We start from the raw sequence: 26,254 nt of genomic DNA on the forward strand, positions 1-26,254 counted from the left end.
AAATGTGTGTTTGAAGATTTGAGCAACCAAAGCAAAGATCCATGTGAGATAACATTTAAATCCACACGGCAGTGGTTCCTGAGCTTCGATGCACATTAGAGTCACCCAGGGAGCTTTCGAAATGCTAGATGCCCAGGCTGTACCCCAGACAAATTAATATCTGGGCCTGGACGGTAAACATTAGTATTTTTTAAAGATCCCACGTGACTTCGAAATCCAGCAAAGTTTGGGAAACAATAGCATATGGAATTATATGTGTAAGCAATTTTGTAGCATATTATTTAAAGGGCTGAATTCTGTAAAGTATTTACGGAATAGTTTAATTCACAGACCTCATGTATATTCACATTTAAATGCTTCAACGTTAACATGGCAAAGTATTTCAAAAATATAAAAGACTTTCAGTAAATTAAAAATTATCTGAAATATTGCCAAAATATTATAATCCACTTCTTTTTATGGACAGAATATCAGGAACTTTTATTTCCAGCTTCAAAATCCTTTTTATAAGTACAGAAGCAGAAGAAAAACTCAAAAATGAAGGGAAGAAAGGATATAAACAATGGAAAACTAAAATGATCATTTACCAAGAATTGCAAATGCTCATTTTCTGAGTACACCACAAAGTTCCTTTCTCTGTTCCTGGGACTTTGTGTAACTTTCAGGGACATGATGGTAGAGAGCTGATGCTTTTAGTTTATCAAAATAAACCTGAGTGTTCCTTTTCCCAGCCCTTAGTGAAAACTGAGACTTTACTCATATTTACGAAAAAAAGAAAGAAAAAGAATGAAAGAGAGAGAGAGAGAGAAGGAAAGAAAGAAAGAAAGAAAGAAAGAAGAAAGAAAGAAAGAAAGAAAGAAAGAAAGAAAGAAAGAAAGAAAGAAAGAGAAAGAAAAAGCAAGAGGGCAGGAGGGAAGGGAGGAGGAAGGAAGGAATGAAAGAAGGAAGAAGGAAGAAGGACGGCATGAGGAGGAAGAAAGGGCACGGGCAGGAGGAAGGCCTTCCTCCTCTTCACGCATCCTCCCTCCGAAATCCGGCGGCCGTGCTGCCTTCCCTCCTTCCGTCCTTCCCTGCCGCCTTCTTCGCTGACCGAAGAAGAACCGAAAGAAGAAAGGTGTCCTAGTGGTGAGCTCACCTGTCCTTTGAACTGTTTTAGGATTGAAATGCCCCTCCTGATTGATCGGTCCTCTAACAGATTTTCATGTGTTAGGAATGTAAACAACAATATAAATGGAGCTGGATTTCATCTCTTTTTATAGCTGAATAATATTCCATTGTATATATAAATACTGCCATTTGCAACAGTGTGGATAGACCTTGAGATGATCATGCTAAGCGAAATAAGCCCGACAGAAAAAGTTGAAAACCACATACCTCTTATTTGTGGGATATAAACCTAAAAGCAACAAACATGACAAACAAACAGAAACTAATGGACATGGACAATAGACTAGTGGTTACCAGAGGGTGGGGGTGGGGAGGCAAATGGGGCAAAAGTGATTAAATATGTGGTAACAGAAAGAAATCTAATTATGGGCGGTGAATATACAATGCAATATATAATATGACTTACTGTTGAATTGTACACTTGAAAATTACTGAATTTCATTAACCAATGTCACCATAATAAACAAAAAAGAAAGAAAGAAAGAAACCAAATGTCCTTAAAGTTAAAAATAAAATAAAAATAAAATGGAGCCAGAACTGCCATGCCAAAGGAACTGCCCTCTGTGTCTTATGCCTCAAACCTTTGGAATGTTAATAAAGGGCAAACTAACCTCTGGACAACATTATGTCCCCTAAAACTGTTTGCAAAGATAACAAAAACAGTTATTATGACCACTGGACTGATGACTACTCGACTGAAAATTAAAAACATTATTTAGAATTAACATCACTATGTTACGTTATCTGCACCAACAGAAATGCCTTGCTTCTACTGATGTAAAGGTTCCTTGTCCCTTTTTCATAAATACCCTTTGCCTTTGTTTTCTAATTAGAATACTATTTGGGTTTCTGCTTGAATCGGTGCATCCCCAAATAGCTATCCTTATTGATCTCAATAAATGCTTAGCTGCCTCTCACTTTGAAAGGCCTTTTTATTTTTAGGTTAGCAGGAACATTCGAGGATTAGGTCAGCTGAGACTCCTGCTGCCAGTCTAGTAGAGAGAACAACTTATAATAACAAACACACACCAGACTTGGATGAATTACCCTCTCCACCTGCAGGCCTGTTGGGGTCATTCAATTCTTCAAACAGTCCCGTTTCTATAATCTCCTCCTGCCATGCTATGGGGACAGCACCTGTTGCAAATCTTTGGAAGAACTTCTGATCTTTATCATCAAATTCAACCCCCCGGACCTCAGAGAAATCTTCAATTTCATCGATGTCTTTGGCATATACCACCGAAGGGTCTGGCACAAATGGGGGTTCAATTAGGCCGGCTTCCAGGCGAGTAAAGTTGATAGTTTTGAAGAAAGGGTGTTTCCTGGGATCATCAGACTTTTTTCTGTAAAGAAAGGAGATAGTCAGCTGACACACAGTAACATACCAAAATACGAAATGTTCTGACAATACAAAGGATGCAGCATTCTTTTCCTATACATTTTAATCACAAAGACAATGTAAAGACATAAAGAATAACTTAGAAAAATGATAACTTTAAAAATCACCAACAATTCCACCATCTGCAGACAGTAGCACTTTCATTGTTTGCAGACAGCTTTCACACATTGACGTGATTTTAAAAGAGTCATACGGTTGACACGACTTTTATTCTTGGTGTTCCGTGGAAACACCAGCAAGATTTAGTGGGGCCAGAACCTGAAACTTCTAGTCATTGCCTCTCGCTCTGCCCATCAGGGTCACACAGAACAAATTAAGCATGTCTTGTCCTACATGACCACTATTCACATTTTAAAAGACCACAGTCGTATCTCCTCACTCTTCATATGACATGATTTCTAGGAGCCCACCGACCTCCCCCAACAGCAACAATAATCTTTAAAGACTTTAATAAAATCCATTTGTAGTTTTTAGTAGCATGAATGAGCATATATTTGGTGCTCAAGACTATGGTTATTTATTATTAAAACTTACTTATGCTAGAAATCATAGTGTTTGCCTTGGAGGAAGAAAAAATATGTTTCCAACGGTGTAACCTTTGAATTAGTTACCTATTGCTGTGTAATAAAATGCCCCAACATTTAGTAGCTTAAAACGAAACTATTTTAGTTTCTGTGGGTCAAAAATCTAGACATGGCTTAACTAGGTGCTTCTGGTTCTTGTGAGGTCTCTTGTGGGGTTGCAGTAAAGCTGTTGGTTAGGGCTGTGGTCTTGTCTGAAGGTTCAACTGGGGATGGGGAGGAATGCGTAGAATCTACTTCCAAACTCATTTATGTGATTATCGGCAAGCCTCCATCCCTCACCACTTAAGTCTTTCCACAGGGCTGCCTTATAACATTGTTGCTGGTTTTCCCCAGGGTAAATGATCAGTAGCAGGGAGGAGGAAGAGGAGGAGGAGGAGGAGGAGAAAGAGTGTCCAAGACAGAAGACATAGTCTTTTTATTGCCCAACCTTGGAAATTACATCTCATCACTTCTGCCATATTCTATTCTTTAAGAAACAAGCCCATAAGTCCAGCTCGCACTAAAGAAAAGGGATTACACAAAGGTGTGGATGCCAGGAGGTGGGGATCTTTGGGGACTATATTAGGGACAGCCTACCACACAATCTCTTGGTTTCTCTTCAGTCCACATTTTAAAAAAAGTGAAAAGGGGGCTGTTTTGTGGCATTACATTCAAATGATTGTTTTTTCTTTACATGAACAAATATATTAGTGTAAATAAGAAATGTTTTCCTTTTGGAAGAAGTCGATTTCTGTCATAAATCAACCTTGATTAAAATTAATTACATTCAAGTCTTTCCTTTGACATTTTCCTTTCTGTTTTCAATAAGCTTTTAGAAGGATTGGAACTTCCTCCATACATCCCCTTCCGAGACCTCCTTCATACATCCCGCCATGTTGCATGATTACTGCAGGAAGCTCTGCCTAGTAAGATGACTAGAAACTAAACACAGTAATGACCTTACTAATAACAATATTGAGAATAGCTAACATGTCTTCAGAACCTACTGTTAGCTAATACAATGTTAAGCTCTTCATTTACGTTATCACATTTTATCATCACAACAACCCTGTTTTTTAACTGTCTTTTTAACTTCTTTTCACTTCTTTACTTGCTTCTGCAGTCATAAAATAGCTGTGCACTGAGAAAGCGAGAATATGTCGGTGAATTTTTCAAAGGAAAATTTGTAATAAAATATTATCATGAAAAAGAGAAACTCAGTTGGAGACATCTGATATCCAGCCATCCTCTGGGTGGTTGTTCTGTGATTCTGGCCAACTTCAACCTGAAAGGCCATCCAGGACTCCTTGGACTTTTCCCATTATGACACAACTAGAAAGACACATGTCGAGCTGTTTCCTGAGATACTACAAGGTATCTCTTTTCTTCTAAAAGCTGCTAAGTCTCCATCAATTGAAAGAAAGGAAAATGTAGGCTCATCATCTATTAGAGCCTACTGACCAATGGCTGGGTGTTTTATATTCTGTAGAGTAAGAGCCTTGAAGGAGGGTTACTGAGATAAACCGAAGCTTCAAGGATACATTAAAATAAAAAGCTAGGTTTACTGAGGTATAGTTTACCCAGCAATATGTATCATTTTCAGGTATCAGATAGATTTGTGGGGTGGGTATCAGATGGATTTTAAACGTGGCAGAACAAGCGAAGAGCAAGAATTTCATGCAAGTAGACCAGGAATGAACCATAGGCCTGCGTGTCTCAGAAAGAACAAAGGAGTTGGAATGAGACCGGGTGCCGTGAGGGAAGACTTTGTGCCACTTTGATGGCTGCTGGCAGGCAGGAACATACTGTCCCAGAGGTCGAGAGGGTGCTTTAAACTCACTCTAAGCAGCTTTAACTTGGATAAATGGAGAGTGCCTAGGGGCTGGTAACCTCAGGAAACTTGACAAACCAGTATTCACATCAGTATGAACAGTTCGCAAGTAACATCTCAAGCAACCAGGCCCAGATGGCCTGGGCTTGCCCATCAGGGGTGGCTGGCTGCCGCCCATTTGCACCTAGTTGCAAAAGACAAGGGAACAACAGAGCACTTTGAGTTTTTCCTTATGTTCCTCAACACCCTAACTAGATGTCCCTGGAAAGCAGGGCCCATGCCTTATGCCTGTGGAGGAGAGGCTGTTCCATGACATGACCACTGCCTGACTGCTGCCAAATCTGCCAGCTAGATCCTGGCCAGAACAGAGATTGTGTTCCCCACCTCCCCTCAGAGACTTGTGTGACCGGCCCTCCCCTATGCCCCAGATGTGCTGGTTTCTTGGACAGGCTGTTATCCAGCCCCAAACAAGCACAGAAGGTATTTTCACCTTATCAGTGGTAGGTCACACCCCAGTAAGGCAATCCAGCCTGCCCCACCCTGTATAACCCCTTATCACTTGCCAGGTGGTGAGGTATATATTGATGTTGTATTGCCAGTTGTCCCCAACATGCTTTGAAGATAAGTTCCCTTAATAAACTCTTGATGTAATGATGGAGTTGTCAGCCTCTCTCAGCCCTGGGAAATTTTATATAACGATGCCCTTTTCCAATTAATATCTGTAGTTGCTGATGCTAAAAAGACTAGGCTTTCCAACCCCTCTTCCTTAACCTCTGTGTCCAGGCTACCACACACTTATCACTTTGATTTGTTGCACTAGTGGCTCTAACCTCTGTTCTTTAATTAGAAAGAGCATGAAGATGATTCCGCTCTTGAATCTTGCTCTGGCAGCTTTGTGCAGGGCTTTCTTGTCCTCATCATGCAGTGTGCTTTGGACAAAGAGGAGAGGCTATTTATGAAGGCAGCATCTTTTGTAATAGCCAAATCAGGAGCTACAGGAAGACTTCTGCTGCTTGGAGTAAAATATGTTTCTGAGCTTTAACAGGGGCTCTTGTGTTACTGAACCCCACACAGAGATTACAATGGGTTTTCTTACATCAGTCAATAAAGACAAGATACCACCTGCCCATACATGAGGACCACACTGGGGGAGTCTGCCAAGGATAGGACATTAGCCTGAAATTGTGTCAGAGATTTAGCACTTTAGTAAGAGACGTGCATGGGTATTTGCTCTTATTCTGCTGCACTGACTAACCGGAATAAAACCTGCAAAATAATTAAGTGACCTTCACCTTTTATTTTATTGGAAAACATCATAGCTGGCTCTATCCGGAGCCCCTGTTAGATGCTCAGAAAAGCTTTTGGTTTCTCTGCAAAATTAACTCACAGACCCACAAAGGCGAAGGAGGAGATCCTCATTAGTGTTGCCTAAAGAAGGAGAACGGTTTTTAATTTATTTCAAACACTTGTAAGTGCAACGAGGAGGGAGCACTTGACCTCTCCACTGTGTAACATGCTATCTAGACATTTGCTCTACTTTGATGGACGCCCATTAAATTAAGCAAATATTATCTTATTTAAATGAATTTTTTAAAAATACAAAGACTTTAAATGAAAATGCTGGAAGGTTTTCTTTTTCACTGAACAGCTGGTTTTTATATGCCTTGTCTCTAATGTAAACAGTTTTATTCAGAAAAGTCACAACAGATGCTTTATAAAAAGGTTTTGCTTGATGGAACAGCTTCAGACAATGATCCAAGGCTTTAAGGTGGCATTTTCCTGAAGAAATTTGTCAATATTTCATTTTATAGACCCGAAGTGTGCTTATAAAGAACACTTTATAATCTATTGAGATAGATTTTCAATCAAACACGCAAAGAGGGTGGTGTTTTCTTCAAGAAAGTCATGTAAAGAGACTCTACTTCCCACATGGCCATAGCCACTGTTGACGTGACCTCTGACACTTCTCATACTTGAGAGCCAGGACGGTAGAATTGGTCAGTGGTCACCCTGTCTGGTTCTCCTTTCCTTTCTTGTCACACAGAAGACCACACTAGCCAGTCCCCTACCTATAGGCAGGGCCCGAGGACTGTTCTGGCCAACAGAAGTGTGTGTGAAGCGGTGGGTGAAGTTGGTTAATTCCTGGCTGAGGCAGTACAAAATTGCTTGGGCTATCTTCTCTTGCCTCAGCAACTGAAAGCCATCAGTTCCCATGGAGCTGCAAGATGGGAGCAGCCTGGATCTGAGCCTCGGCTCAGAAGGGAGATAGATACCCTGGAGAGACACTGGATCCAGAGCAGGCTTTGTGTGAATGAGAAATAATCCTTTAGGTTTAAGCTGCTGAAACTTTGGGATTTGCTCATTATAACATGGCCTGTTCTGACTAATATAACGATGTTGGCATCAGCACTGACGGAGATCAGTTTCACATTTGACGTCACATGAATGTAGAGTCCCATCCAATTCCCAGATACTAACTTGTTAATTTGGTTATTTGTCATATTCCAACAGTTATTACAAATAAATTTTATTTCACTATTTAAAAATATCAGATCAAAAATGGAAAACTTGCCTCTTTCATATGCAAACATTTTGAGCTAAAGCAGCCTTGTTTCAGAGCCTCCACTGGCAACTACTTGGAAGATTTAGAGTAATCTGGCTGCCTAAGTTCTGGTATAATAAAAATCTGTCATATTATTTTATGATTGTAGCTTTCATATTTTTATATATTTTTAGATTTTGAAAATTCAATTCCAGTAATTTAAGATAGTCAAGATCATCGTTTAGTCAAAATACTATCTGATATCTCCCTTAGAACAAATTAATAATACTGGTATCCCCCGCTTTTTGAAAGTTCCCATTACAACACTTTGCTTTTACAAAAGATCTATTTAATTACTGTTTCCACAGTTTGAAAGAAACCTCAAAAGGATTTTCACTTTTATTTTAAAAAGGCGAAGTCAGAATAGTGTTCGGTCTTTGTTTTGCATGAGCCATTATATACACGGTGAACATCCTCAAGGATAGTGGCCCTGCCAAGCTCCTTTTCCAGAAACCACACTCAGCGTCTCAGCAGCAAGCCACCAGGCTTGCTGTGTCTGTGAGCATCTGTGCTTTATCTGGACTTACTTTGTGCATCCATTAGCAAGATATGTCCTATCGAAAAGGCCTAAATGAGCTAGTAAGGGTGTTAACACTTAGCATAAAACTGGATGTGACTAAGTGTATTTGGTATGATTTGGTAGGTTAATTTTTGGGTCTGGGAATGCTCAAAAATTCTTCTGTATAACTTAATGGTATTTGCTTCTTTGCTTTACTCCATTTTGGTTCTACTTTCAGGTAGCAGGGGAAATCTGTAATTGCTACCACTTATTGAATGATTCCTAACATACCCTATATATAACTTTATATTTATTATATCTAAGCCTCAAAATACCCCACTGTGTTAGTCAGAGTTCTCCAAAGAAACAGAACCAAAAGGAGGTTGAAGGGGTCAAATGTACCAATGGCATAAAAATTATTTTGAACTGAGCTGAAGGCATTTGAAAGTCAACAGATGCATATATCTGCATAAAAGCAGAGCCTCCCAATATAGCTTACTCATGAATCCTCTTGCCAGGAGTTTTGGGGATTTTGAAATCGGAGAGATTGACTCTTATCACCAGTGACAGAAGGCAGCACCGTACCCAAATAGACACTGCCACAAAATTATCATATCTCCCAGCTATTCTCCCAAGGGGTCATTTACATTTCCTAAAAGTCATTTGTTTTCCCATAGTGCCTTTCTCCCCAGCATTACTAAGAAGTCATTTGTTTTCCTATAAATGTCTTTCTCCCCTCTCCACTTCCCCTATTAAGATGGTACAATTCTAACCGCATCCTAGTCACATTTTTCTGTGAACTCCTATGTATGTACATGAATAAAAAGATCAGTCTTTTGTCATTTAATTTGCAGGCCTCCATTCTTGAACCTAAGAGGGTGGCGAAATAAATTTTTCCTCCCTAACAGTAGTGTGTATACATATGAGAAAAAAAGAGTTTTATTTTAAGGAATTGGCTCACACTATTGTGGCGACTTGACAAGCCCAAATTCTGCAAGGTAAACTCTCAAGCTGGAGACTTAGAGAAGAGTTGCAGTTCAAGTCCAAAGATGGTTTGTTGGGAGAATTCCCTCTTTTCCCAGAAGTATCAGGTTTTGTTTTGTTTTGTTTTGTTTTCTATTAAGGCCTTCAACTGATTGAATAAGGCCCGCTCACATGAAGAATCATCTGCTTTACTCAAAGCCTGTTTATTTATATGTTAATTTCATCTAAAAAAAAAAAATACCTGCACAGAAACATCTAGAATAATGTTTGATCAAATATCTGAGTACTTTGACCTAGACAGGTTGACACTGAGATTAACCATCACACCTACAACCCTCCCTCCCCCTCCATTTTATATGTGTGGATGTTGAGATTCAAAAAAAGTAATTCATTTACTTGAGGCAAAATGACCAGTACATACTAGAGCTACAGCAGAGCTGGAATGTGAGTCTATGTCTGTGACTCTAAGCCCTTGGTTTTCTCCCTACACACCAGTCACCCATAGCCAAGGGTCTTTTCATAGGCTAGCTATTATTTTTTTCTTCTAAGATATCCTGATCTTATTATTTCATTGTAAACAATAAAATTGGATTTTTATTAAAACTTTTCTTATAATTTCAACTATACTTAATTTAGCCAGCAGCATCATATGTTCTCATTAAATATCTGATTAATGACGATATTTTTACAGAGATTTTTTAATAGGGGCAAAATTTTCCAGAGCTATAGCTATTGCTCTTTATGGCTGTTTTAAATTTTATTTTAAGTTTTAATTTTGTTTATTTTCAAGTAGATAATTGATTGACGTGGTTCAAACTTTAAAAGATAATAGGGTTATATAGCGACAATTTTCATTTGCATCCCTGTCACCAGCTCCCAAATTCCCTTTATTAGAGGCAAACAATTCTATACAGTCTTTGTACACTCTCAAAATATTCCATGCAACAATTTGAATTATATATACTTTTTATTCTTTTTTATGTATGCTTTTTTTGCACCTCACTTTCACACTTTAAAATATATCTTGGAGATTTTTCCATATCAAGCTCTCATAGTGTTTGAAAGTATCAGAAATACTTAACCATATAATATGCAAATAATAATAGGAAAATAATAATACTACATAATCCCAAGGCTTTGTTACTAACCCAAAATAGTCTCCAACTCTCTGTGGACAATAGTGACATTCATCTCTGTTATATGGTAGTTTACCTGCTTCCTAAGCGTTGCTCTGGCTTTTTAGCCAAGAAGAGTCTGCAAATATCTTTTGCTTCCTCTGTGAAGTTATCATGTTGGAATCTGACCTCTTCTTTCAGAGTTCTTTGCTTTAAATCCTCTTTACTGACTTTTTCTTTGTAATCTTTGAATGGTGTTCTCCCAGCAATCATTTCATAAATACTGCATCCCATTGCAAACCAGTCCACAGGATAGGAATAACTTGCTTTTTCCATTAGGATTTCAGGAGCCATATAACCATTCGTTCCAGCCTGTAACACCCAAACAAAAAACAAAACAAAACAAAACAAACACACTAATGTGAGTATAATAGACACTGTTGATTGTCTATCCAATACCCATTCTCTTTTTCTTTCTTCGTTAAGGGAACCCTGTATATGTAATGGGTTTCACATGTTGATTACTGACTTACATTCAGAACATGAAAAAAGGTTGAAAAGTGTTTTAGCTGTTCATTAGGTAATTTTTGTCTAATAGCTTAAATATGTTTTTTATGTGCAGAGTATATGGAATGCCTTAGGAATATTAAATTTCATAGATAATTTTCACATGGATGACAACAATTAAAGAGTTAAATGACCCAAGCTCTAATTAGGAGTCATTGGCTTGTGCAAGAAAATTCTGGAAGTGACTGGGGTCTGGCAAGCTGGACATGAGTCAGCGTGGCACTGTTTTCACAGAAGCAGTGTATGTAACATGTAATTTGGGTGACCATATATTCCGGTTTACCTGAGACAGTCATAGTTTACATCTGTTGTCCTGGTGTCTTGTCTCATTTTGCATTCACCCAGACAAAAGGGTATTGCAGGCTCCTCTGAGGCCCAGGATATACTTACTCATCTTTGTATCCAAACCAGGTACTTACCACAGGAACTTTCTTGGTGCATACCCAACAAAACGTTCGTTAAATAAACAACAGTAAAGGTGGTAGCTAGATATCTTTCGTGCACTATCCAACAAATATTTATTGAGCCATCCCCTGAAGTGAGTTCTAGGGACACCAAGACATCCAGGGCCTGGCTCCTGCTCTTGAGAACTTAGAAGTTGGTGGAGATAGGTCAAAAGGTTAATTCGATAAAGTAGGATAAATATCATAATAGGATTTTAAAATGAGCACAGGGAAGCCAGTGTGTGAGTGTGTGTGTGTGTGTGTGTGTGTGTGTGTGTGTGTATGTGTATGTGTGTGTGTGTCTTGGAGATACTTCACTGGAGAGTGACACTTGAGCTGAATCACGAGGGAAGAATCTGTCACACAGAGAAGGCTATGCAAGTAATGGACATGAACAAGAGATGGAGTCTGGAAAAATGTGCAGGAAACTTTAAGGAATTTGGCATTTCTGAAATATAAGATCTGTGGGAGGCAAGGGTGCGAGGGGAGACTAGAGAAGAGATGTGCTCAAGACTGAGAAACGCTGTAAGCCAAAGCAGCAAAAGTCCATTCTCGATTTTCCTTTTCCCTTGTACCCCTCTACTACAGAGGCCAGAAGGCTAAGTACTCCATCTCCCAGGACCTTTGCACCTAAGGTGGTCATGTGAGATGAGCTTTATTTGAGCAATATGCAAGGTGAAGGTGCTAAGAGTTGGGAAGAAAAGAGGCGAGCTTATGTGGAAATACATAAAAGATATGATGAATTAATGGATCAACAGAAAGATGGAAAAGTGGATAGACTCATGATAGAGCAAGTCAGTCTAATAAAATGTTACTGATATTCAATGAAATATTGTTTGACCATGCAAATAAATGAAGTACTGATACACAGTGAACCCAACTGAAAATATTATGCTAAGTGAAAACAGCCAGTCACAAAAGACCACTATTGTATGATTCTATTTATGTGCAAAGTCAAAAATTGGCAATTCCATTGAATCAGAAAGTAGATTAGCGGTTGCTTAGGGTTGGAAGAGGGGGTAGGGCGTTAAAGGGGAGGGCGTTTCTTTTCGAGGTGAAGAAAATATTCTCAAATTGTGATAATGTTTGCATATCTCCGTGGATTTACTAAAAGCCATTGAATTGTGTATTTTACATGGGTCGGTTTTATGGTATTTTAATTATATCTCAATAAAGCTGTTTAAAATGTCAAGGTTAAACTCTAGGTAATGGGTTTAATAGGTGCTCCTTGTGAAAAATTTTCAACTTTGAAAGTCTTTATAACAGAATGTTACGAAGGAAAAAGAGAGCGAGGGAAGGGGAGTGTGATGCCAGGCATTACCAGACTGACTGCTGGTTTACCGGACGCAAGGGACCCTTCCAGGAAGGTCACGTGGGGGAACCATAGGCGAGAACAGAGGAGGAAGAATCTAACTGTTTCTGTCCAGCTCTCTCCTATCTCCTATATCCATTGGTCAGTTGTCTGTATTTCTACATTTGTCATTCATACCCACAACAAATCCATGGAAACAAGGTCCCAGATCCTATGGTATGATATTTCATCTTATTCAAAAAGTGGAGGAAAAACTCAGCCTAGAAGTGATACCCACAGGGGTTGTCTGAAAGAGAAATGGAGACAGCAGAGGGACCGTTAGAAGGTGAGATTTGTGGCTCAGTATCGCAACTTTATGAAATTTCTCAATGATGTACTTTGAGGTGGGGCTTTTTTTTTTTTTTTTTAATATGTAGTGCCAGCTGCTGATTGGCCTCTCAATCTAGAAATTAATAACTGTCAGTATTGGAAAATTTTCTCATACTATTTTTTTTTATCATTTCTCCCTTCCATTTTCTTTCCTTTTTTGAAATTCTGAAAATTTCCGTTGTTTCTGATCTTTCACTCCTATTTTCTATCTCTTTCATCTTTTTTCTTATAATAGATTTCTATTTTTTCTTCTTACTCCTCTATTTTTTTTTAACAAAAAGTGTTTTATTATGGGAAATTTCAAATACATGCAAATGAAATATACACTATACCTGGTGTACTCTACACCGAGCTCCAACAATTATCAACACACAGCCTATTTTGTTTCATCTGTGGACCTGTCAATTTCCACTGTCCCAGACTATCCTGGACCTTGTATTATTTATAAGTATTTTACTATGAATCTCTAAAAGATAAGGACACATAAAAAACCCCATACCAAGCATTACAATACTGTTATCTTACTTAAAAAAAATAACAACAATTTTTTAATATTATCAAATATCTGGACATATTTACACTTTTCCAATTGTCCTATAAACTTTTCCTCTAAACAAACAGTTTGTTTAAATTCGGAGTCAAATGAGGTTCATACAATGTAATTCATTGATCAATATGTCTCTTAAATCTCTGTAAATTATCACCCTCTGCCTCCCCCAACTCTCTGCAAGCTTTTGTTGGAAAAAGCCAGCTAAACCATAGAGTTCGCCACAGTCAGATTTTGCTGACTGCATCCCTGTGGTGTCACTTAACATGTTCCGCTGTTCTTTGTATTTCCTGTAAATTGATAGATCTAGAGGCTTAATCTTTCCATTGAACTTTACGTTTTTGCAGATATGTTTTTATTAACATATAATTAACATAGTGTTTTTATTAACATATAATCAACATAGTGTTTTTATTAACGTATAATTAACATAGAGTAATGTGCACAAATTTTAGATATTCAGTTAAATAAATCTTGATAATTGAATACATTCCCATAAATGCCACCAAACAAAATTTAGGACATTTCCATCCAAGAGTGTTCCCTTGTGCCCCTTTTATAGTTCATTCTCCTCCCCACTTCCCATGCAACCTGTTTCTGATTTCCGTCACCACAGGTTAGTTTTGTTTGCTCTTGGATTTCATGTAAATGGAATCATATGGTAGATACTTTTTTTGTGTGTCAGACTCCTTCTTTTAGATAACATTTTTTTTTGAAATCGATCCACGTTGTTTTGGAAACATATTTATGTTTTTTTATTTCCAAATATCCTTGTTGTTTTTCTCTGAATGTTTCTTGTTTTATAGCACCTGTTTTTAATCTCATGATGCAATATCTTCTCTTAAATCTCAAAAGCATATTAATTATAAAAATCTTTAAAAAATGTTCTCTTCTACTTTCTACATTGTTCCTGTTTCCTACACGTTTCTTATTCTGTTCATTTTGGTATTGTCTTTTATTTTGGAGAGATTTTGAAATGACAAATGATCTTTAAGGGTGCAACACTACAAGCTAACAAGAAACTTGTCAATGGATGGGCTTCACCGTAGTGTGAACCTGCCAAACTATTTCAATGGGGACCTCACCCCTGAGTATCTATAGATCTTTTCTGTTAGTCTTCTTAATTTCCTTATAGAGATTCTCCAGTATTCTGTCTGAGAGGGGTCAGCTAGTTTACCCTCATTCTGGGAACTGAGATAAGGCAAGGGCTAAGGGTCTTCCAGTATGTAGTATTTCACTGTCCATAACTCTCAGTTGGGCTATATGTTCCTAGATCCACCTTCTCTCTGGTTCAATCTTTTCTGCTGGGGTGGGAGAAGCACAAAGAAAGACTATAAACAATACCCAGCTGCAGTTCGGACAGTGGCAATTGGTAAGTTCTTCTCAGCAACATTTATTGTGAACTTGCTCTGTGTGTGGCACTCTTCCAATGAGCAGATTTCAGAGGTGAGTGACTTTAAGGATTAAAATCGCTAATGAGGACACCAGATAAACATCAGTTGCTCAGTAGAAAGTGTAAGGTGAAAGTGGAGAGCATGCCTTTTTCTTTAAAAAAAGATTGTGAGACATATACTGGGAGAAAAATTGAAAATAATAACAAACAATATTAACTGAGTGCTTATTGCATGCTAAATATTTTCTCAAGTGCTTTATATAAATTTCTTGTTTAATCTTCATGATAACTCTATGAGACACAGATTACTTTATCTCCTATTTTGCAGATTAGAAAATTGAACCACAGAGAGGTTACGTCTTGCTCAAGGGCAGCCACCCAAGAGTCACACACAGGTCTGCACTTTGAACCACTACGTGACACTGCCTGTATGGAAGTAAGTGAAGTGGCTTTTCCTTACCCCTCCAAGTCTCCTTCAGGATTTATTTTTCTCCCCTGAGAGTCCCCTCTTTCTCTCTTCCCATTCTCCAAGAACTAAGTCATGATCTTTTTCCTTTCCCCTCTTCCTGATAAGGTCTCCTTTCTTTGCCTGTATCTCTGCTCATCAGATGCTGGCTGGGCTGCTCCACATTATGGAGGTTGCTGAAAGGTGGGGTGGGGACCAGACCCTGAGCCATGTTCTAGGATCGTCTTGCTCCCTCTCCAAGAAAATAAATGAAGAATTGGCCACCACCTTTACTGTACTATAGTCTCTTGGTGTAGTGGAAAAAGTATGAGACAGCATGCAGGTTGCCTGGGATTCATTCCAAAGAATATTCAGGACTAAATTTATCTCTTGGCCCTAAAGACAGAAAATGCCGGTGATTTTGAAGGACACCACCTCCTTGAAGAGTAGAGGTATTTCACAGAGGAGAATGGAATTAGAGGCACACGCCAGAGTCTAAGTACCCAAATTCCATCGCAGCCTCCAGCTGAAAAAATTAATTGCCTGGCCTTCATGCCATTTGTCTTCTTCATGTGAACTGCCTCCTCAGAGTGGGGTGGGAGGAGAGAACGGGCCAAGCAGCATGGGGCAGGGTCCAACCACGCTGACCTCTCTTGGCTCTGTTCAACTCCCGCAGTTACAAAGGGCCCCCGCACATCAGTCTCTGTGCCATCAAAATAGTCTCTTTCAGTTTGTGTGACCAGAACTGCCATTGCCAAGGCTGTAGGGATCACCCAAGTGTCGGCAGCGACAGAACTCTTAGTAGAGGCTTTTGTGTGTGGTTTGTCTTTTTTTTTTTTTTTTTTTTGCTTCATTTTGTTTTGCTTTTGGTTTTGCAGTGCCCTTTGGCAAAACACAGCATACCCAGCATTGCAGAGCCTTAAGTATCAGACCTCACAGGGTTTAGGAAGCCAGGTAGTGGCTGCCCCCTTCGCCACTGCACCCCAGGGGGCAGCAAGAAGTTCATCTACCACAGTCATTGTACATGGATTGCTTAGTCCCATCAGAACCACCTGTCACCTACAGGTGTCCAGGCTTTGAGGAAGGTAGACACTGTGAGGTGGGGTCAAGATCAGAGCCAGCCTATTAGGACCTGTGCAGACACCCGCATTGCTCTCGCTGTTGGATGCTGGTTTCCACTGGCCATGTAGCTGTTGTCACTCTCATCCCCGGGGCCTGGGGGCTGAGCGGCAGGGCCAGGGCTGGGTGGATTCTGCTTGGGATTAGTCTCAGTTTGGCTCTGGGCAGCCTAGACTGTGACCTCTGGCAGGGATGAGAACCGGGAGGGGCCTTTCAGTGGGTCTGCGAGGGTACGATTCACATCTTAATAGTTTTACATTTCCATGAGAAAATGCGCGCGCACGTGTGCGTGTGCATGTGTGTGTGTGTGTGTGTAGGTCCTTCAAGGTCAGGAGTAAACCTTCAGCTCCCACTGAATCTGAACAGTTGGCAACCTTAACTTCCATCATTAGAAGGAATGCGGGTGCTGTGCCCCTGGTGTGGCCAGGCCAGGCTGGATTTGATGATGGGGCGGGCAGAAACACAGAAAAGGAAGCTCTCTGAGTTTCTCGGTGGTGGTGGTGGTGGTGGTGGTGGCGGCGGCGGCGGCAGCGGCAGTCGCCCAGCAAACTGGCCAGAGGAGCAAGAAACCGCCCGCGGATGTCTCTACCCCCCAGCTCATCACAAACCAGATCCACTCGACAGCACAATCCAAACAGAAGAGGGAATCAGAATGTACATCTTTTGTTTGCCGTGGCAGGAGAACTGTTGAGCAGAGGAAAAAAACAAGCTGAGCTTAGCGCTATCAGCTGTTTCCTGGGGCTCGCTCCTTCCTTCCTCCGAGGGGGGCCTGGCCGCTTTGTTCTCGTTCCCAGCTGCTCCTCTGCGCCTTTAAGCGGTGGCCTTTGCAGACCTCGGAGGAATGCGGCCCGAGACCCCAGGGGACTTAGCTCCGAGGCTCCGCCCACGTTCTCGGCCCAAGGCGGCAGCCTCGGGAGGCCGGCTGACCCGAGCCTCCTTTTTTGCTCCTCGCCCGCCCGCGGGTGGCTTTCTGTTAGCCGCTTCCTGGCTGAGGAGCACAAGCCTCACCAGAGGAGGCCGCCTGCTCTTTCTGACACTCCTGAGAGAACACCCGTTTCAGAGAGCCCCAACAGGGGATCCCCAAAAGGGGTCCCAGCGATAATGCTGTTCCAGCTATGCAGCCCGAGGCCAGTCTGCTGTGGTTCAGATTCCAGCTCTACCAAATATCTCATAGGACTGTGATGAAGATGAAAGTGACAAGACACATTGAGTGCTTCCCCAAAGCCTGGCATAGAGCAGGCCCTCAAGAGGTTAGCAGTGATGGTCCCAGAGCCCGGTTTCTGGTTGTCTCAGACATGGCAGCTACACATGAAGAAAAACCCGGAAGCCTCTAAGACACCATCACGTTGAAAAACGGGCCTGGCTTCCTCTGGACTGTGTTCTTTGTTGGTTTCATGTTCTATGAACCTATCCAGCACTCGGCTGAGGTGTCTTTTCCATGGTGCCTCCAAGATGCCCAAAATAAAATCACAAGTGAAGTTCCACCTGGCTGTGAGGAAGTGAGATAACTGTGTGTGTCTGCTCTGCTCAGCACAGAGGTGAGCTGTGCCCTCACCCACTGCCTGCCTGGTGGAGCTTTGGGCTCCTCCTGGCTCCCTGTGCCGCTCAGAGAACAAAGCACGGCTGCAAAGGTCACCTGAGCAGCTACAGTGCCTGTTGGATGAGGCAGAAACAATGCGACAGCGAAGATTGTGACAGACGGGCTGGTGCTTGGCTTCTTGTAGAATAATCAGAGCAGTCATTTTTTGATTGCCTACCAAGTAGCTGACCTTCTGCTAGACATTTAATCGCATGTTGCTTAATCTCATCAAGCCTAAGAGGCAGGCAGTATTAACCAGGCTCAGAGAAGAGGCCTGACTTGCCTGAGGTCAAGTGCAGGGCTATGGCCAGCCCAAGTGGCTTTTAGAAGAAGGCACTCCGCGTGGCTTAGAGCGTGGAACATGTTGGCCCTTAGTCCCTCACCGTCCCCGTGGTTGGTGACCCCTGTGAGGGGTCAGCCCATGCGTCTGTATACGGCAGCCATAGTAAGTAGCAGAACCAGCATTGGCACACTCACGCTCCTTCCATCTCGTGATCCTGTGGACCATATTTCATCGACCACATTTGATCTAACTTTTGGTCCCTTGATCACACCATATTGCATGACAGCCCCTTTCTGCTGCACCTTACACGCCTCCTGACTCTCTTTTTCCTCATCTCCACAACTCATAAGACGATGTGCTGGCCCACAGAGTTCCCAGATCCTCTGTTTCACTCCCCTCCTGTTTACCTTCTTCCTGACTATATTTCCAAGGCTCATTTTATCACCTCCCTGCCTGAAAACCTTCAGGGCTACCCTTTGTCACCCCTCACACCCTGTGACTCCATACCTAGGCAGCAGCAGAGCCAGTCTTTTCTGTGACTGAACTCCCTCTCTCAACCTGTGACTACCTCGGCCAGGGTTTTCAACTGCGGCACTACTGACATTGTAGACCAGATCATTCTTTGTGGGGGAAGAGGACTGTGCTGGACATTATAAGACATTGGCAGCATCCCTGGCCTCTGTCCACTACATACCAGTAGCAATTCTCCAGTCGAAAGTCCCCTGGGAACCCAAATGACCCTCAGTTGAGGACTATGACCTATGCTGACCCCTTTTCCTGGCCTACTCTCTTTCCTCTCACCTATCCTGTTTCTGTTTGCCTGTAAGTCTTGACATTTCCTTCTGGAAGCCCTTCCTGACCCCATGATCCCCTGCCAGGCTGGCTGCCCTTCTTAGGCTTCTAATTTGGACAGCCCTTGCCACACTACATGGTCACTGACCTTTTACTTATGGGTATCTTCCCTATTGTAGGGCTTCATGAAGACAGGCATTCATTTGCCTGATTCCCTGTTATACTCAGGGCCCAAGTCTGTACCTGCAACAAAACTTTACCTAATAAATCACCCTGGACCTCTCTCTCCTTACCCTATATCCAAGCCATCACTGAAGCCTCTTCCCAAATCTCTTCCCAATTCATCCATTGTGCTCTGACTCCACCCCCACCCTCCCCATTGTGGGCTGAGCTTCCATCACCTCTCACCTGGATGACAAATGACCACAATCAATCTGAATCCCCTTTGATCTGAAAGAGTAATATTTTTTTCAAAACAGAATTCTGAGCATGTTGCCCCTTTGTTAAATCCTTTCGAAGCTTTCCCGGTGCTTTTAAGCAAAACGCAACAAAGAAAAACAAAACAAACAAACAAAAAAAGTCCTTTACATGGCCCATAATGCCAGGTTCGGTGTGGTCCCTGCTCCCTCTGCAGCTTCACTTGAACCATATTTCCTCTCGTTTTGTGCTTTTTATTTCCTGGCCTTTCATTTCCCCCAAAGCAACAGGTACTTTGCCCTGGCAGTTCTCCTCACCTGACATGCTCTGCCCCTCCTGGGGTGGATCCTGGCCTACTCTGCCCACATCTCCTCTTCAGGTCCTTGGCCTCCACTCCCCAGCTGCTGGGACCAGGACCAGCCAGTGCAATCAAACAGGGCCCTGTAGTCAGGGGCAGATCTGTGCTGTTTGAAGGGAGTCTGGACATATTTTTGAATTTGGATTTTGTAAGTTAAGTCCAATGAGACAATGAAGTATGTTCCTGGATCTAAGAGCCTTGGTTCACACCCGTGTAGTCCTATCTCTGGTCACCTTCCTGCCTCCCAGTGATGGGTTCTTAGCTATCTACTTCCCCATCTCTGCTCAGCAACTGTTGCTACTTTCTGCCTCCAATGGGGGCCTGAACTCGTATGCAGGGAGGGTTGGGTCAGGCATGTACTTCCTCAGGTCCAGTTGTGGGATGGAGCCCTAGATGTCTGTTAGGGTCTCCACTCACACCCCGTGTATCTATCTCTAAGCTTGAGGGAGTGTGATATTAAATAGCAAATTAAAACAAAACAACCCTCCCCTCAAAAAAAAAAAAAATCCCACCATAACTGATTGAAAGACTGAACCTGGAACAAAGGAGAAAACTTTTTCCTGATATTTGAATAAGGGGCTGCACATTTTCATCTCACCATAAGACCTGAAAATTACGTAGCCAGCCTTGGCCAGGACCATTGACTGCTGATGGCTCACAGCTGCACCCCACTCTGGAAATTGCCCTCTGCAGCACGGAACTGTCTTGCCCAAGCTGCTCCCTTCTGGCAGCTGGAGGGATACAAAAACTTGGAACCCAATTAGATTTGGGACAACTCTGAGAGCCATCCCAATTTCCGAGCTTGCTGAAGGACTGCCTGAGATCTTAGTTCTACCTCATCGTGAGTCAACTTCTCTCCCTGCCCAATCCTGCCTTCCTCATGCGTGATTCTCATAGGCGTGCGCCCTAATACACCTTCCACATGTAAATCTGTGTCAAAGTCTCTTTCCAGGGACCCAATCTAAGACACCACCACAACTGCTTTGCTGAGTGAATTCTTATCTACTTTCTGATATCGAGTAAGTTGTATTTCCCTGTGGTTAACTCTGATCCTCACATGTTAAGTCAAATCCTCCTTGGAAAGCCCCACGTACCACATCTTCACAGCATCTATCGTAACTGAAATTTTGCATTAATTCGAATGATTATTACGTTTTATTTCTCCCATTAGACTGTAAGCTCCACGTGGGAAGAAAACCATGTCCATTTCTTTGCTCATCATTCTATCCTTCATGTTTAGCACAGTCCTGGGAAATGGTCAATCAGTATGTGTTGAATGAGTGAGTGAATAAATGAATGACTGCCTTTGGAATGAAGAAATGTTAAAAACAATCCCAAGACGGTTATGAAGGTTTTTGAATGCCCTTAATAGTGGTAAATACTTTGAGAATAGATTTGAAGGTTTTGTAGTGATCAAAAATTACTAGGAACTACATTTAATTAATGATAGAGGTTATAATTTAAGTGGAGATCAACCTGTGACCATGAAGTAACCAGAATGCCTCTCTTGTGGGCTCTTAAACTGTTACTCAGAAGTAAATTCTCAAAGAGTAAAGATTTTGGAGCAGGGTTGTAATGGTTATGATGTATGTAGGTGTTAATTTCTAAGAAAACACATTTAAAGATTTTTTTAAACATCACTTATTCAGTGTATCTCTAGCATTACATTCAGTATAACACAAGCTTCAAAATAAATATAATGCCCGACCTCTAAATGTAAGGAGTTGGTCAGAGTCTTCAAGGCAGCACGAGGTAACCAAATATGTCACAGTCTTCTGGGTCACTGTTCTCAATTCATTCTCACTCCTGACAAAATAGCAAGTTGCAAAGACTCATGTGTCATAAAATCTGGAGGTCACTGTTCTTCACATAGAATGCTGAATTAGAAAAGTCCCAGCGTGAGCCCCCCTGCCCAAATTTCTTATTATATTTTCCTCGAGTCTCTAACAAGTGTTACGAGTTTGTTTTATTGTGTGCATGTAGACGCCAGCTGAGAACAGGCTGGAGTGCTTATCATATTCATTAAATGTGAATGGAGACAGCGGCTGGGACCGTGTTTGATGACATCGTGCCTAGTGTGCCGTGGGGGGCCGGCTCTCAGACTCTGGTCGTTCCTTGTAGGTGAGGTTGCTCTGTATCTGAAGTCTTAACTCTGCCAGTGGTTCAGCGAGGCTTGTGGTTGGTGTCTGTGTCAGACCAGACTGAGGAAGACATGCTAACGCCATCACATGTACTTATTCTTTTGAGTTGTACTGGGCGGAGAGCCTTTATAACGTTAAAAGCTGTAGGCCACATCTGCCCTGCGTGGGAACTTAAGGCGGCGTCAAAACCGTAAGTGCCCTTGAATCTGACATACCTGGTTCTTATCGCATAGTAGCAATATGACTTTGGATGAGTAATTTATCCTCTCTGAGTCTCAATTTCCCCATCTGTAAAATGGAACTAATCCTAGTCCTAACTCATAGAATCTTTCTATGAAGGATCTAAATCCCATCACCCTATTACTGGGGTCAGAAAGCTTCTGAACTTTTCAAGCCATTGAAGTAACAGTAGCTATTAGAGGCATCCACCGTTTTTGTCTAATTGACGTTTACTTTCCATTCTTTTCCATTCTGGTTTTCTTTTGGAAAACACATTTCTCTGCTGTCAGTCCACAAGATCAAGATGGGACAGACCTTCCGCCAGCTCCTGGAGATAGCAGTGACCTTGCCCTAGCAAGTGGAATGGGTTGTGGTTGGGCATGTGACCTGCACTGTCCATCGAGAGTCTTCCCTGGCAATTGTGAAGGAACCGTTTGTAAAGAGGAGTTTCCTTTCCCTGGGAGTTGCTCACTTGGTAGGATGTGTGGACCTGCTGGTGGCCTCTATGTGGGGAGCACCTGCCTGAGAGTAAGGCTAACACTGATGAGAGCAGGGCCGAGAAACAGAGGGAGGGATTTCCAGGGACGCTGCTCAGGAGTCTGGGTCGGGCCACGCCTCTGGGCTTCTAAGTGATGTAAACCATTAATGTCATTTTCTTAAGTAACTTCATTTTGTCCCACAAGAACCCTGAGTGATCGTCCAGTAAATCATCGTAACTTATTCCATATGTTAATCTTTTGAGTTTATAAGTGTTTTCCTCCAAATAATTCAAATACCATCTCATAGACTCATAAAATCTTAGAGATTAAAGACGTCCCGGGGCCTGCCTGAGGTGGCGGACACAGTGAATCAGCGGCATAGCTGGGATGGCAGCCCAGGTTTTCTGCCTCCTAGGCCAGCACTCCGAAGTGTCCCTGCCTCTTCTCGCATGTCCGCTCCGGGTCTTCCAAACACGGGCAGAGCCTCCCTGTTTCTTTCCTCCCCTGAGGTGCTTCCCTCATTCACCACGTTCTAGGAATGGGTCTGTGCCTCCCTTGCCCCTCCGCTGAAGGCAGCCATACTTTAAGAGAAGTAAGGACAGACATGGGTCTTGATGGAAGCTAGGTGAGAGGCCAGGGGGTTGAGCTCTGGCCCTAAGGCGGTTCAGAGCCAGGGGCGCTACCTCAACCTTCATTATCTCACGTGCAGATCGTTGCAGTAATTCCTTGTGGGTCCTTCTTTCTCTCCAATCCTAGCCTCTTTCTCCTTCAGTCTATCTTATATAGTGTCAGAGTCATCTTCTTGAAGAATTCCTCTGGTCATACTACTTTCCTGTTGAAAAACCTTCGATGGCTTCTTACTGTCTGTGGAACAATTGTCCGAAGAACTTCACCTAGTGTCCCCAACAGTAGCGTGAAAGGGCCTGTGCCCCGCCAGGGAGGCCCAGCTCCTACCTAGGGAAGAGTTACTCACTTGGAAGAGTCACACCCAGAGTTTCAAACTCGATTACAGCCTCAAGTTCTATTGTAATAGGTGGCGGGCATTCTGAGCCCTGTTAGAAAGGAAAACAGTGTCCCTCTAACAATGTTCAGCATCTTGGTATCTTCTCCATTAATTTGGATGCTGTCATTCAAAAAATCTTTCCCCTAGCTACCTCCCTTTATTAATGACTTGTATGAGATTTCTCTTGTTGTGTAACAAATTACCACAGACTTAGTAGCTTAAAACAACACCCTTATTAGCTATAAGTTCTGAAGGTCAGAAGTTTGGGCACAGCATGGTGGGCTCCTTTGGTCAGGATCTTACAAGGCCAAAGCCAAGATGTCTGGTGGGCTGCATTCTCATCTGGAGCTCAGGATCCTATTCCAAATGCATTTGGTTATGGCAGAATTCAGTTCATTGAGATTGCAGGACTGAGGTCCCTATCAGCCAGAGGCAGCTCTCAGCTCCTTGCCACATGGCTCTCTCCATCTTCGAAGCCAGCAGTGGTACAATGAAGTCCTCTCATGCTTTACATTTCTAACTTCTGCTGTCTCTGATCTCCACACCCATATTTAAAGGACTGGTTTGATTAGATCGGGCCCACATGGATAATTTCTTTTTCTTTTGATTCACTCAAAGTCAACTGGTTAGTAGCCTTAATTATGTCTTCAAAGTCTATTTTGCCTTATAATGTAATATAATCACGGGAGTGAAATCACATCATACTCACAGGCTTTGCCCAGACTCAAAGGGAGGAAATTATACAAGGGCAAGGGTCATTGGAAGTCATCTTAGAATTCTGCCTATCACACCATTTTAACAGTATTCTCTAGTTTTAATTCCTGTGTGAATAAATAAGCTGAAGCAGATTTCCTTATCCTTATCAATATTTTTTTCCCTGCGGGCTGGTTTGGCAATTGGTGTCAGCTCACTCAATATCTAATATCACTCCCTTTTACCCTCTCCATCCCCTGCACCAGAGGCTGTAAAATGAAAAACTTTATTTTTCAGGCTCCCTTGCAGCTAGAGGTAGACATGTGGCGTGGTCCTGGCCAATGGGGTCTAAGGCTAAGTCTGTTGACATTGCTTCTCTTTCCTCCTTTGTTTTACCCTGGAATGTGGACTTGATATTTGGGGTAACAAAAGCCATCTTGTGACAACAAAGAAAAAGAGAGACTTTGGCCCCGGACTGTTGAGAATCTGTTGGTATTCTGTTATATGTAGAAGGAGGCAATTCTGACTTACACAAGACTAAATGAGTAGCTGAATGAGAATAATCTAGCCAATGCTATGATGCTTTAACTTTTTATAAAGGGCTACACAGAGTCAATGTGGATATCAACTTTTAGAATCAGAATGATCTTTCTTTTGCACCTTCTTCATAATGTTTACAGTAATTCTTTATATAGTATGTTGGCATTAAAACAATGTTAGTGGTTATAGAAGCCTTGTAGAGATGTCATTTTTTATTTCTTCTGTGAAATGTGACTACAATGACCTTAAAATCCAATTGGAGGCCTACTTATATATAAGTATTTCCTACTTAAACAGGAAACTGAGGGGCTTTCCTTAGCTCTGCAAAGGGGTCAACAGTAAAGGAGGGAGGCTTTCCTTTCATTTTTATGGCTTCCAGTCTTGCTCTCTGACTCTTCTCCCTACCCCCCAATCCCTCCTGAGGTCCCCTAGGCTTCAGTGGCAGGCCTGGGGACCAAGGAATAAAACTTCTTAGATGGAGCAAATGGTCTAAACCTTGGAGTTTGGTCTCATGGGACAGAGAGGGACTAAGGAAAGGAAGAAGGGCCAAAGGTCTCTAGGCAGTAAACTTCTCCCCCAAGTGTATTCATTATAGTGGATAATATCAAGGAGGCACAGAAAGCTTCCCGAGGTTCCAACAAGAGCTGGAGAGCTGGACCCAGGAGCCACCAAAGGAACTGTCCTTAAATATTCTCTTGGCCCGTGAACGGAGCTGGAGGGAGATTGAGAAAGGATTTCTAAGAGAGATCCAAAGCCATGTGTCTCCTAAGCCTCCAGCGAGGTGGAGATATATCACCAGTTAGCATGACATGTGCATATGGGATGCTCAGAAGGAACTTTTCTATCCTACGTAATTGACAATATAAATTCAAAACCCTGAAGTAATGCACTTTGGGGGGTTTTAGTTTGTGTGTGTGTGTATTTATGATTTTTTTTTATTGCCATAGCAAGGTCCCAAGCAGGCAAACACTGCCTGCTCCCCTGACCATCCCTCCTCCCCGTCCACTTAGGTAGTGTTACCGAAGGCCTGAATTCCATCCCACCTCTTTCTTGGTTTCTCCTCCATCATTCACCATCTTTCCTGCCAATAGAACCAGCATTTTCTCTCCTGATTCTCACTTCGGCATCTAAATCTGCTCCACCTCCCCACCTTAAAACACCATCCTTCTCCCTGTGTTCCCCTCTAGCGACAAGCCTCCCTCCTTTCTTAGTTTCACTCTCTACTTCCAGGGCAGTCCAATCTCAAGAGTTGGAGCTTAGACCTTGAAAATTGCTCTTACTGAGGACACTGTGGTTTCCTAGTTGCCAGACCCCACAGACTGTGTGACCTCTGCAGCATTCGACAGCGTCGACTGCTCTCCTTCCTGAATCTCCCTCTTCTCTGACTCCTTTGGC

The 26,254-nt window shown here is 42.1% G+C and overlaps 1 protein-coding gene across 1 annotated transcript in view; it reads right to left on the bottom strand.

Annotated features, from left to right (window-relative positions):
* Positions 1 to 2,176: 2,176 nt before the first annotated feature.
* Positions 2,177 to 26,254, bottom strand: part of GRK7 (G protein-coupled receptor kinase 7) — a 28,597-nt gene continuing 4,519 nt past the window's right edge. The window contains exons 3-4 of the mRNA XM_016141851.2: positions 10,258 to 10,532; positions 2,177 to 2,510 (exon numbers count right to left, since the gene is read on the bottom strand). Coding sequence (XP_015997337.2) covers positions 2,177 to 2,510; positions 10,258 to 10,532 — 609 coding nt within the window. The remainder of the gene's footprint in view (positions 2,511 to 10,257; positions 10,533 to 26,254) is intronic.

This window comes from Rousettus aegyptiacus, unplaced genomic scaffold (genome assembly GCF_014176215.1).
Source record: "Rousettus aegyptiacus isolate mRouAeg1 unplaced genomic scaffold, mRouAeg1.p scaffold_m13_p_4, whole genome shotgun sequence".
NCBI classification, from domain to species: domain Eukaryota; kingdom Metazoa; phylum Chordata; class Mammalia; order Chiroptera; family Pteropodidae; genus Rousettus; species Rousettus aegyptiacus.